General features: G+C 40.1%; 1 protein-coding gene across 2 annotated transcripts in view; it reads left to right on the plus strand.

The window, feature by feature from the left end:
- LOC113053282 (coiled-coil domain-containing protein 148) overlaps positions 1-13,838 on the plus strand; it is a 120,689-nt gene that overhangs the window by 56,244 nt on the left and 50,607 nt on the right. The window contains exons 7-10 of one of the 2 annotated variants that reach the window (XM_026218189.1): positions 5,790-5,885; positions 6,613-6,800; positions 7,060-7,198; positions 9,019-9,225. In XM_026218189.1, the coding sequence (XP_026073974.1) occupies positions 5,790-5,885; positions 6,613-6,800; positions 7,060-7,198; positions 9,019-9,225 (630 nt within the window). The remainder of the gene's footprint in view (positions 1-5,789; positions 5,886-6,612; positions 6,801-7,059; positions 7,199-9,018; positions 9,226-13,838) is intronic. The other variant, XM_026218190.1, reaches the window with a different exon arrangement.

Consider the following 13,838-nt stretch of genomic DNA (forward strand, 5'->3'; position numbering starts at 1 on the left):
TCTGCAGATGACATTTCTCTGTACTGTGGTACTCCAATTGGTACGTTCCATTTCATTTCTGAGAGCGATCAGGATGGTTTTGTGATTATTGAGAAAAAGGTGAAAAGTGTAAATGCTGACAATGTGTTTGTGTCAAGTGAAGTGGCAAAGCCCAAGACACATGTACTACCAGATCTCTCTAATACTGAGCTATCTGTGACACAGCATAAGAATCTGACAGATTTGCTAACCTCTTTTTCTGATGTTTTCAGTCAGCATGATCAGGACTACGGTAGAACCAGCTTGGTTACCCACAAAATCAGGACCGTAGATGATACTCCAATTTCCCAGCGAGCCTACAGGACTTCTCCTGCTCTCAAGGCAGAAATTCACCGTCAGGTAGAAAAACTCAAAGCACAAGATATACTAGAGGATAGTGATAGTCCTTGGTCAAGTCCTGTAGTAATGGTTAGAAAGAAAGACAATACCTACAGATTTTGCGTTGACTATCGCAAATTGAATTCTGTAACCATTACTGATGCGCACCCGCTACCTCGAATAGACGATAGTCTTGATGCTTTGTCAGGGTCTCAGTATTTTTCTACTATGGACATGTCTTCAGGTTATTGGCAGGTAGAATTAGATCCAAATGACAGGAAAAAGACAGCCTTTACCACAGGAGATGGCTTGTATCATTTTAAAGTGATGCCTATGGGCCTGAAAAATAGTCCGCCCACGTTTCAAAGGCTAATGGAGCTAGTCCTTAGAGGGCTGCATTGGACAAAGTGTGTCATTTATTTGGATGACATCATTTGTATGGGTAAAGATTTTGAGGATCACATGACAAACCTCACAGACATCTTGACCAGGTTCAGGGAAGCAGGTCTCAAACTTAACCCTGCAAAGTGTCATTTTTGCGAGGCATCTGTAACGTACATGGGTCATGTTGTCTCAAAGGATGGGCTGTCTCTTGATCCAGCTCATAGTGAGAAAGTAAGAGATTGGCCAACTCCAAAATCAGCTACTGAGGTGCGAGCATTTTTGGGCTTGTGTAGCTATTATAGGCGTTTCGTGCGAGATTATGCCTTTAAGGCTCAATCTTTACACCGACTAACCCACAAAGATGTGCGTTTTGAGTGGACCGATGAGTGTTCACTAGCCTTTCAGCACCTAAAAGATGCTCTGACATCTCCGCTTGTCATGGCATTCCCTCATTTTGATCAGCCGTTTACATTGAGTACAGATGCGTCTAATCTGGCTATTGGTGCTGTCCTGTCTCAAACTCAAGATGGTAAAGAGCGAGTTGTTGCATACGCTAGTCATGTACTTACCTCGACTAAACGAAAATGGTCCACTTATGACAAAGAACTGTGGGCAATTGTTTGGTCATTCAGACATTTCCGTCATTACTTGAGTAACAGGCCTTTTACAATAGTCACCGATCACAAACCTCTTGTTGGCCTGAGAAAATTGAAATTTGATATTGATCCCACGGGACGTAGAGGTCGGTGGGCTATGGAGCTTGATCCGTATGAATGGGTGATCATCCACAAAGATGGCAAGAGCCACACTAATGCGGATGCTATGTCTCGTATTCCTGTAGATTCATCCACGACTCCAACACCTCTCACACAGACAGTATCTATTCAAACAGATTACTTGCCCCTCACTTCTCAGACTGATGATTTTGTTGGTGTAAATGGTACAGAAATTCAGCCTAAGGTCGAGTCACAAATTTGTCTGACCGAATGTGAAAGTCTACTGTCTACTGTGTAGATGCTGTGTACGTCTTTGGGTGAGGAGGACAAGGACATTACATACTATCAGAAAACAGATGCTTTGCTCTCTCAGGTCTCTAGTTGGGTGGAAAATCATAAGAGGCCCAATCTTAGACAAGTAAAGGGGAAATTGAGACAACTTTGGTGGCAGGTTCCCCGTATGGTATTGAAGGGTGGAGTCTTGTGTCGTACAGCCTGTAGTGCTCCAGGTAAACCTCAAACTTATCAGGTGGTCATTCCTGATGTTCTTATTCAGGACACATTACACTATTTGCATGGTGATCCCTGTTCTGGACACTACAGTGCTGAACGAACGCTGAAGAGAGCTCAGAGTTTGTGTTTTTGGCCAGGAATGAGAAGTGCCATTGAACAGCATTGTGAGTCGTGTGAAGCTTGTGAATCTCGGAAAAAGCCTGTTCCTCAACGAAGGGCACCTCTTCAGTCTATTAGTACTGTACGACCTTTTCAGTTTGTGTGTACTGATATCACAGAACTGCCTGTCACTTCCTGCGGTAACAGGTATGTGTTGGTGGTGCAAGATCACTTTACAAAATACGTCAACGCATATCCTATGGTGGACCAAACAGCCGGTACAGTAGCACGGTTGTTGTGTGACCGGTACATACCTGAACACGGTGTTCCAGAGGAATTGTTCTCTGATCAGGGACGTCAGTTTGAGTCAGAGATTTTGCAGGACATCTGTAAGAGATTAAACATTAGTAAAAAGAGAACTACACCTTACCACCCTCGTGGTAACGGAATGGTAGAACGGTTCAATAGAACATTGAAGGATCAGTTAGCGAAGGTTCTTTTTCAGAGTGGTGGTGAATGGGATCAGTACTTATCTGCAGTTGTACTGTCATTTAATGCTACACCTCATTCTAGTACCGGGTACTCGCCGTTCTTCTTGGCCCATGGTCGTGAACCTCGTTTACCAGCACACATGTACCTTGATTCTCCATCAGATGGAGCCGTAAACACTCCGCAGACTTATGGTTCAGCTCTAGTCAAACGTATGGAAACTGTGTTTCGAGAAGTGCTTAACACTAGTGCAGATCAGAGACTTAAGCGTGAGTACTACTTTAATAGGTATGAGAAATTCAGACCCTTTAAAGTGGGTGATCTGGTGTGGATGAATGATCCAACCACACAGAGAAAGAAACTTGAGCCAAAATGGACAGGACCATATCGGGTGCTTACAGTGGACATGGCAGGTATTCTTTACACAGTGCTGAATGTGAGAAATGTAAAGGCAGAACCTAAGGTAGTTCACTATGAACGTTTGAAGCCCTACAGGTCTAAGTGGACAGAACCAGCACTTACTGCTGCATGGTATGGTCAAGATAAGGACGAAAGGGTTCAGGAGTTGAAACCATTTTACACAGCTTTATCTGGGTCAATCCCTTTGTCATCAGGAGGGATGTGGGTTGGTGAAAAGGAGGCTCCTGTACTCTCTTCTGTTCCTCATGTACGTAGGCCTTCAGGTCGCATAGCGCAAGTTCCTCGTGCTGTGCAGCAGCCACCTCAGTTGGTTGAACATACCTCCTCAGTAGGTGGTGAACCTTTGTCAAAATGTGTAGTCACTCGTTCAGGGCGTGTTATTAAAAGGCCTAGGAAGTTTTCTTGTTAAAATAAATGAATGAATAAAAATTGTGCATAAATTGTACTTTTGTTATTGGTTTGAAGTTTTCTGTTTTTCAATGTACAAACACTTGCATTTTCATACTAGGTAACTTCTTTGTCTGCTCAAAGAGCTGTGATGGAGAGGAGGTTTAAAAAAAAAAAAAAAAAAAAAAAAAAGGCAGAAATACAAGGTGATAAAAAATTTTGTACAATAGTGGGACACTGTTTGACATTGTGCTATGGCATGTTATATTTCTTATGTTAACTGTGACATTTCATAATGTGAGATTTATTTTTTTTGGTATATTTGAAATGAGGACATTTCTTTTGCTAAGGGGGGAAAAATGTGAGATTTATTTTGATTATTTATATTATGTGTAAATTGTTATACAAGTAGGATTATCTGATTGGTTTATGTATGTGTCGTGAATGACAGGTTGGCGCGATGACATGCGCAGTGAATTGGCACGAGGACATGCGCACTAGTGGTCAAGGGAGAAAAAGTCTGTAACGCGAGCTGTGAGTTAAAGTTCAATCCTGAGCTCTGTCAAATAAAAGACAGTAGAGTTCCAGTTAATGTGTATGCCTGCATTATTTCGACGGACCCATTCTCAAGAAACGGAAGTTTCCTCCTATGGTCATCAGCCCCTCTTACATTAGTTTCAAAAGCTGTGGGTAGTTTTGGAAGAGGAATTAAATGTCAGGGCTTGGAAAAAGGATCTATGGTGAGTATTGTTATTATTGGACTTGGGGAGATCAGTGATAACGTCAATAGCAAGATGGGACCATGGTCGGTGGTGGACTGGTAAGGGGATCAGATGGTAGCTGTCTGTAGTGTCTGTCCTCATGATTGGCCACCAAAATCTGTTCTAGAGGAGATGGAGAGTGGCAGTAATGCCAGGATGACCAGAGCTGAGCCCCAATGGAACGGGTTGCATGACCTTCTTTCGAAGTTCCTGAGGTACAGAAGTCTTATCGGGAGGAAAGGGTTCTTGTGAATTGGCCTGTTCATTTTCTGTCATGATGTTGCATTGGAAGTGACAGGTCATCAGCCTTGGTATTCTTGAACCGGGTTGATATGTGACAGAAAGACGAAGCGTGTAAAGAACAGTGCCCATCAGGCCTATGTGGGATTCAGTCTTTTAGCGGATTGTAAATATTCTAGGTTTTTGTGATCAGTGAGGACAACGAAGTGGTGCTTTGATCCTTCCAGACAGAGTTGCCATTCCTCCATGACTGCTTTCATGGCCAACAATTCCCTGTTTCCGACATCATAGTTTTGTTCAGCAGAACTGAGTTCGCGGGAAAGGATGGACAAGCGTGAAGCATGGGTGGATGCCATGCCATTGTGAAAGGGTGGCTCCAATGCCAGTATTTGAGGTGTCCACTTTGACTATGAACAGGAATTCAGGATCAGGGTAATGAAGAAAGGTAGACTGAAGTGAAGCGTGCTTTCAATCCAAACAGTCTGAGCCTAGAGGGTACGAAATGACAAGTCATACTCAGATGGAGTATCTATGTCCTGACATATGGTGAGCATCTGTTCATTCTCACTTTTACCTACCTCAGGATGGTTGAATATTTCTTAGAAGTGTTGGAGAAAAGTGCATAATGAGGGCAAAGCTGATCCATCCTTCCTCCATACTGCTGTGGCCCACTCTAAGACCTTATCAGTTAGTTGAGAACATACAAAGGAGATCTTACTGGTATCAGTGGTATATATCATGGGCTGTTTGTTGACAAATAAGGAGCAGTGCAACAGAAATTCCTTACACTTCATTGGGTTTTCCATTGAACTTGTCTGGAAGAGCCAGGCGAAGATTCATAGACAGAAGGGGATGATGTGTTCATGCTCGGCTGATTAAATGCTGCGGCCTTCCCTGAGCTTGACTCAGGAACTGTTGCCCTTCCCGGGCCAGACGTCGGAACAGCGGTCCTCTCTGGGCCAGATTTTAGAACAGGAGCCCTCTCTGGTCTGGACTTGGGAAAAGAGTCTTTCTCTGGTCTGGACGTTGGAACTGGAGCCCTCTCTGGGATGGACTGGAAAACAGGAGCCCTTACTGGGCAGGACATGGACACTGGAGTGGCTGGTGGGCTTGACAGTGGAGATTCTGATTCTGAGATTCTGAAGATTCTTTAATAAACAAACCACAAACAGGAGGACACAGGGCACACAGGAACAGATGTAGTACATACTGTAGACGTATAACACTGGACAGGACAAAAAGGGGCAGAACACACTTTAAATACTCAACTAAACTTTGGGTACTAGATGAGACACACCTGAATTAAATGAATACAATCAGAATACAAGACAGGAACACAGGGGCAGTCCACTGTATGTGTGACACATACAAAATATACATTGATTATCTCACTTTAATTAACCCCATTTATTTTGTGTTTTAGGTTCTGTCTGTCAGACAGCAGCAGGAGGAAGTCATGGACAGACTGCAGTGTGAATGTGTGTCTCTACAGGAGGACATCTGTGTTACTCAACTCAAGGTCATTTAAAATTACACTTGCACTGTAATTATATATAATTGTTATTATTATTATTATTATTTTTATTTTATTTTTTACTTCGCATTAAAATGTTGGTAACCTGTAATTTTATAGGTCAGTTCACCCAAAAATTACAATTGTCATTATTACTCAAATTTAAATATGTATTATTTTGTGTTCAAGCAAAAAAATACATTCATTCAAGTTTGGAACAACTTAAGGGTGACAAAAGTTTTGGGTTGAACTATCCTTTCAGTATTTTTGGACAGCTTCATTTGTTGAAATATGCTATGTGACCTTTAAATGCTGATTTTAATTGGCCACAGGCTTTCGTAAGGATCATTCTATTTGAAATTAATTTATTATGTAAAATATAATTTAAATGCCTTTTGATTATTATTATTATTTAATTAAGCCATTAGCCTTTTGTTCAATGACCGTCATGAATCACAGTTGACTACCAGCCAGTCAGGTGGCAGGTCATTTTCATTTTAAAGAACATAAAAAAAATAAAAATAAATGATACCTCAAAAAGATTATCTTAAAAAGACATTAACAAATAGCCAGAAAACTTCTGTTTTCATTTTAAAGAGTATTTAATCAAACATTAATCAGTGATATTAGGGTGTGTAAATTTGTACAATGTGTTTGTACTATAAGTCTCATTAATTTGTAGTAAAACATTTTTTCAACCATGTTTGAAGATAAAACTGTATTTATCCTATAGGAGAACCTGCTGTCTGCTGGAATGGAAGACCAGGTAGCATATTTGGAGAAGGTTCCAGATGAGATCTTTATTGCAGACTGCCCATATACTGAACTCAGATCAGATCTTATCGACAGCTTTCATTCTCTCACGGATAAATATAAACTCAGATTAGCGATAGTGGAGACCAAACTGCAAGGCTTGTACAGGTAACATACTCATAACATATTATTATTAACTCTTTATTATCACCTACAGTGGTCATGACTTGTTCCAAATCCATGTAGAGTTAGAAGTTATTATTATTATTTTTAAACAAATCCATTAAGAATGATGCTAAACTTGATCACAACATTTTTTTAGAACGTTTTTGCTTTGTTTTGTTGTTTCAGAAGTGGGCCGGTCCAGTATAATCTTGGAAATATAATTTGTGAAGTGTCATCTGTATACTGTGTGTGTTTATCTCAGAATTTGTGGCTGGAATGCAGAAGATCATGGGTGTTTCCAGCACATAATAAGTCAGTATTCCCCAAGTCTGCGGAGCCAGCGCTCACTTTACATGGACATGTTGCAGAGAATGCTGCCACATATATCCAAACAGAAACTGGTCAGTACTCCTTCATATAGCGGTCTCCTTTTGTCTTTCTCTCTCTGGTGAGGTCTGATAAAGCAGAGAGTTGTGCAGAGTCACCCATACGTTAACCCGTATGCACATACATATAGGGTTGTCCTGTTCTGACCAAACAATATTATATCCTAGCCCTATATATACCAATATACACAAAAATATGGCATTTCTTTTGTAAAAACTGGATGAACTAGCTGAAAAGTTACAAATGCAGAAATGCAGAAATGTATCTGGTCATAAAGGAACATCTGTCTGTTTTGGTGTTTCTATTCAGGAATAAATTAATATGGGTGGGGCTTGAACCAGAAATTTGTCAAAACTAACCGAAAAGCTTATTTTTTTAAGACGTAAGATGATTTTCTCTTTATAGTTTACATACAGTAAACTCCCTTGTATAATTCATAGAATACTTTTTTTCTTTTTTTCCATTATTATTATTATTATTATTATTATTATTATTATTATTATTACTTTATGTAAAATAAAGCTACTGTGTTTAAAATGCTTGTTGGTGGGGATGTAGATTCACCTCAGTGACACTGAAAAGATGTATTTAAAATAATTTTCTGATCATTTTCTGATTTCTGTCTGCAGTCTACATAGCTTTGTCAGTAGATGGCACAAGTGTGTACAAGAGAAGTGAGTACACTCCTCAACAATTTAGCAAAAAAGGTCAAATGAATCAAAATTTTAATAACTCTCTTTGACATTTTTTGCTACATTGCCGAGGAGTGTACTCACTTCTCTTGTATACTATAAGTCACTTGTAGTTGAAGTTGCCAAGTAAATATTTCCTTTTATGAAAAATAAAAAACAAAAACACTGAACATAGTTTATGATTAGATGGGGCAGAATAATCCACAGTATCATAATCAGAGCTGTAGAGTTTTTTCTTCTAAAATGATGCCACAGACAGTGTGATACTTTTACAATCTATAGATTATTGGTGCATTTACCCAAACATTGGATGTCAAGATGACTGACCATGATCTAAGTCACACTTAATAGTTTTTTTCTTGTTCCTAAAAGTTTCTAAAGAAAAATAAAAAAAAACCTGATCTGGCCAAGTATTTCACCTGACTTAAGTCCAATAATAATAATAATAATAATAATAATAAAACATATTTAGCAAAAAAAAAAAAAAAAATCAGAATCTAGAAATTTGTGCAAAACTGTCAAGGAGGATTGAGTACGTGTTGAGATTTAAGATATTTGAATATTAGTAATAAAAGGTGTACTGAATTTTGTTCCATTAAGTTTGCACTGGGGCTTAATTACGGTAAACTTGAGCTATTTGATTTTTAACAAACAGCACTTACTCTACTGTTCAACATAGAAGGTGATACATTTTTAAATATGTCATATCAAAGATTTTTTTTTTTTTTTTTTTTGGTCGTATAATTATATATCAACAGACAGATGATGTATAAGTTTAGGATGTAATTACAGAGATAACACTTTAAAGTTTCATTTCCTAACTTTTACTAACAACAAATAAATAAGTTTCTACTGAGGTACACAAAAGGGGCCACAATTATTACGGAGAGGTCAATCTTTTTTGACTGTAGATAGCTAAATCTCTCAAAAATGGGTAAATTTTAAATTCAGCTGCAAACCCTATCAAATTATACAAACTTCCTTTAGAAAGGAAGAAAAACCAATTTCAGGGGTATAAAGCTTCTTGCATCATACTCAAAAGAGCTGTTAAAAATACTTCAACTAAGGTGGTGTCAGTGAGTCTGTTTCCTGGTCATGCTTGTGAACAGTCACTGTATCTGTGATTATTTGTTGTATTGTAGATTGCACATGAGCGTCAGAGTGACTGGTATCATTTCAGCATTACACAGAAGAATCTGATCCTGCAGGGCTGGCAACGGGATCACTCAGAGCTGCTCCTGAGGGCTCTGAGCATGTTGGAGGACTGCAGGATATCTCACATACAGCAGCAGGAACTTCAGAAACAGCGCTCAGGCCAGCAGAACATCTGTCTCAAGCTCAGAGCAAAGGTTTTGACATTTACCATCTTAAGATACTGTGGTGAATACTTGAGGATTCTGTTTGCAAAATATTACATTTGCAATTCCATTTAGTGGAATAGGAACACACAGCCCAACACATCTACACTTCTCTAGTTTCTTTCTGTATATTTCTTGCTCTCTTACTCTCTTTATCAGAACACAGCTGTGCTTTTACTGGATGAGTAATTTCCAGTTGACACCAAACATAAGTGTGATGATATCTGAAAATACTCTGCCTTTTAATGATTAATTAATGAAAGTCTTTTTGTAGTTTCAGCTCAAAGTCAATCAGTCATTTACCATATGAGTTAGGAATGGATAGAATGCAAAAACATTCTAGCAGGCAGTCTACACTGAACTTGTAAATGACATGATATGAGTTTGTTAACATTGATGTGCATTGCTGCATAGTTGTCAAAATTCATATCCTGCCATTGCCTTGTAGTGGATGCTGGCTGAAGAAGTGTGTTTTAGAGTATGTGAGGGTCAATGGTTTAGTGATTCTGAATATAATCATATTCAGTCAAGATAAGGCAACTACCATCTGCCTGTAGTCCTATTTGGTATCGCAACTTGACTCAATTTGTGCTCATTCATCTCATATTTAAAAATTCTCGAATCATTTTTCTTTGGTCACGTTTTTTCTAACCTTAGGATTGTGGGTTTGAGTCTCGGGCTGGCAAAGCCCACGACTTAGGTGCCCTTGTTGCCCCCAACTGCCCCCCCGGGTGCTGCAGCATAAATGGCTGCCCACTGCTCCGTGTGTGTGTTCACTGCTGTGTGTGTGCACTTTGGATGGGTTAAATTAAGAGCACAAATTCTGGGTATGGGTCACCCATACTTGGCTGTATGTCACGTCACTTTCACTCCATTAAAAGTTACAGTTGACCAATTTGAATGCTACTGGAGCAAAAGTATTCACATATCTGATTTTAACAATCCTTAAGTATTTTACTTGTACTGAATCTAGGGTCAAACCTGGTCCCCTCTGCCCTCAAGATGCTCCACAGAGCAAAATCTTTACCACGCTGCAACTGAATAACACATGACACAACTTCATCTTTATACGAAGAGGAGATGAATGGAAGGATGCCTTCATAACACTAACTGGACACTACGAGTACCAGGTCATGCCACATGCTAACCAACTAACCCTCTTTATTCCAGGGATTTATAAACAAAGTGTTCTGGTAGTACCTCCACCATTTTGTTATTATCTACATTGATGACATCTTAATTTACTTCCAGAGCGAAACCAACCATTCCATCTCTATCTCCATATTAAACCTGTCCTCAAAAAGGTTCAGGAGAATAATCTCTACCTCAAATGTGAGAAATGTGAATTTCATCAATCTTCTTACTAGTTTCTTGGCTACATCATCAATGCCAATAGTGCACAGATGGACCAGGGGATGGTTAAAGCTGTCAGAAACTGGATATTATCTTTTATAGTTAAGGAATTACAATGATCTGTTGGATTTGCTATAACATCTACAGACATTTTATCTCCAACTTCAGCCAAATTCCTTCACTGTTAACCTCATTACTATGCAAAAAGCCCAAGTCTCTGTCCTGGATACCATCAGCCACAACCAAAAATGTGAAAGCTGATGCCCTCTCTTAGCTGCACTCTCCAGACTCTCCAACTGTACCTCCCGAGAACATCCTTCATCCTTTCATAACCGTCGACTTGATTCAGCTTGATTCAGTGATCGCTTGATGAACAGATCACCAAATCACCAAGGCCATTCAGTCAGAAACTATTCTGCTGAGATGTCATGAGGGAAAGACCCACATTCCATCAATTCTTTACATTTCCCTCATTGACTCAGTGCATTCCTCCATGGTATCACAGGTATCTAACAAATAATCTTGCTCATTCATAATCGCTACTGTTAGCTCTGTCTGTCTCAGGAAATCCATTGGTTTGTACTAGGATCCCCCAACTGATGGTAAACTTTTTCCATCGCCTATTCAATGCCTGTGAATTCTTCACAAGCATTCTAGTTGTAGTAGAAAAAAGTTCTCTAAAGCCTTTTTACTAAATCTTCAGAAACTATGATGTACCTTTAGATTTAATTTCTGATCAAGACCCCCAGTTTCTATTTAGAGTGTGAAAGTTAATCTTAAAAAAAATTAAAACCAGGAGATTGGATACTTTCTGAAAACATACTGCAACAACTTTCAGAACAGCTGATGGGTTCCATTAGATGACGCACTATACACAGCCCAACTCAACCCAACTCAGCTCAACTCCGCCCGACCTCAACGTCAATCACATTAGTCTATGGCCTTTCATCATCCTCTTCAGTCCCACAACCTGCAAAATAGAAAGACTGTTACCATTCAGTTGAGGTGTATATCTTGCCATACTCCGTTGTTAATTTTCCGGTTCTTGTCTCAAAAATTCGTCATTAAAGCTCTGTGTTGATCCTATCCTCCATGTCTGTCCCTCATCCTGTGTAATGGCTGCATTCTATTAATTTTTGTTTGAATTTAAATTAGTCATTCTTAACCAAAATCCTTACTCACATGTCCACTTCTGACCACATTGGAAAAACTGATTTTCCAGGTTTGCACTGCACAACATCAGTGCAAAGATCAGGCCCTTCCTAACTAAACATGCAGCACAACTTCTTGTCCAGCCCTTTGCCATTTCTAGGCTGGACTACTGCAATGCTTTTCTGGCTGGACTTTCATCATTCACAATGAAACCTCTTGAAATGATCCAGAAAACAGCAGCACAACTGATCTTCAATGACTCAAAAGGCCTTGCATTCGCTACCAGTTGCAGTTCACATCAAGACATTGATGCTTGCAAATAGAACAGCCACAGGCTCAGCACCATCATACTTCTTCTAATTCTTACAAATCTACAGCCCCTCCAGAGGCATGAGATCTACAATTGAGCGACGCCTCATGGTACCATCCCAGAAAGGCACAAAATCACTTTCCAGAACATTTTCATTCACTGTTCCTGAATAGTGGAATGATCTTCACCCCCCCCCCCGGAATGCTGAATCTCTAACAATTTTCCAGTGACAGCTGAAAACTAATTTATTACGGCAAGATTTGACTGCAATGTCTAAAACTTTGTATTATTAGCAATTTTTTTTTTCTCTCCTGTTGATTTTTGATTCAAGGAATATACTGTTTAATGATATACTAAAGATAGTATAGTAATGTGAGTGTTAAGACAGTAAAAACATATTTTGCACCAAAATGACAATTTCTGTTATGTCTTTAGCAAGTATTTAGCTAAACTTAGCTAGTCCAGCCACCCTTCACACAAACCTTTTCAGCAGCTAAAAGTCCAGTGCCAGTAAAGATATTAAATGATTAGCAATTATTTATACACATTTACAAATTATGAATAGTTTGAACTTTAGGTTGGCTATTGCATAAACATTAACAAATGATTAATCAAATATTAATAAAAATTTTTGAATATTGTAAATATTCACCGTTGCAGAAATCACAGCATGCTAGTCCACATAGCCCTAATGAAGACGTGTCCAAGTATAGGTCAATCTAAACAGCAAATGTGTCTCTCTGGCCAAGAAAACACTGAAAAAATGCAGAGCATCTATTACCTTCTCCTCGCATGATGTAACCAGACCACTGAAGAGCGATCAATCCATGCAAAGCACCTGGTCCTGATGGTGTTCATGGCGGTGTTCTCAGATCGCGTGCCAACCAAGTAGCGGAGGTGCTTACAGACATCTTCAATCTCTCTCTTAGACTGTAAGTGATTCCCACTTGCTTAAAGAAAACCACCATTGTCCCTGTGCCTTAGAAGTCTGTTGTCACCTGCCTGAATGACTACCGACCTGTGGCATTGAAGTCTATCATCATGAAGTGTTTCTAGCATCTCATTAAAGACTTCAAGTGAACTTGAAGTAAGGAGATGGGGTGGAGGAGGGATGCTGATAAACCGTCAATGGATAGAGGTAAGTCAGCGATATTTATACCATGGGATTGATTACTTGATTGTGGTCCACCTGTGTTGATTAGGCTAAGTATCTGACGCACTCCTCCCGAATCTTATTGATAATTACATTTCACTAGTTCACGCTTACATATAATTAGCTGAGGTATTGTATGCGTATTTGGCGTGCTGTCCGGGGAAGAGCTCCGAGCTCGGGAATGGCCCGAACCTAGAGTACCCCCCAAAAAGGCAAATGTACAAGAGGACAGCCGCCAATTTAAAGAAAAAAAAGCAGAGTACTGGCGGGGGCTGATTTGGTTTCTGAGAAGTCATCTCGTTGGCAGGCTGGAAGGGCCTACGTACTCCGGAGGGAGCGACTTGGGGGTTGGGAGAGTAGGCCCTACCGGCTGCAGCTAGTGAACTACGTGGTTGTTGGCGCCCGGTCGGTATCGAGCCGATGCTCAACTGGCTCAACTTTTTGGCGTTGGAACGGTGAGCCCTACCGGCCGATGAGGAGGAGCAGCGTGGTTGTGGTGCCCGACCGGGAGGACCCGAGTTGCCTCGACCGGAATAGGTCACGGTGTCGGCGTACGGGCCTTACTGGCTGAAACCCCCTGCTATTCAGTGGGTGAAGGGCCTAACACTGACCGAGAGGGCCCATGAAGCCTCTGAC

The sequence above is a fragment of the Carassius auratus genome, chromosome 34, assembly GCF_003368295.1.
Source record: "Carassius auratus strain Wakin chromosome 34, ASM336829v1, whole genome shotgun sequence".
NCBI lineage: Eukaryota > Metazoa > Chordata > Actinopteri > Cypriniformes > Cyprinidae > Carassius > Carassius auratus.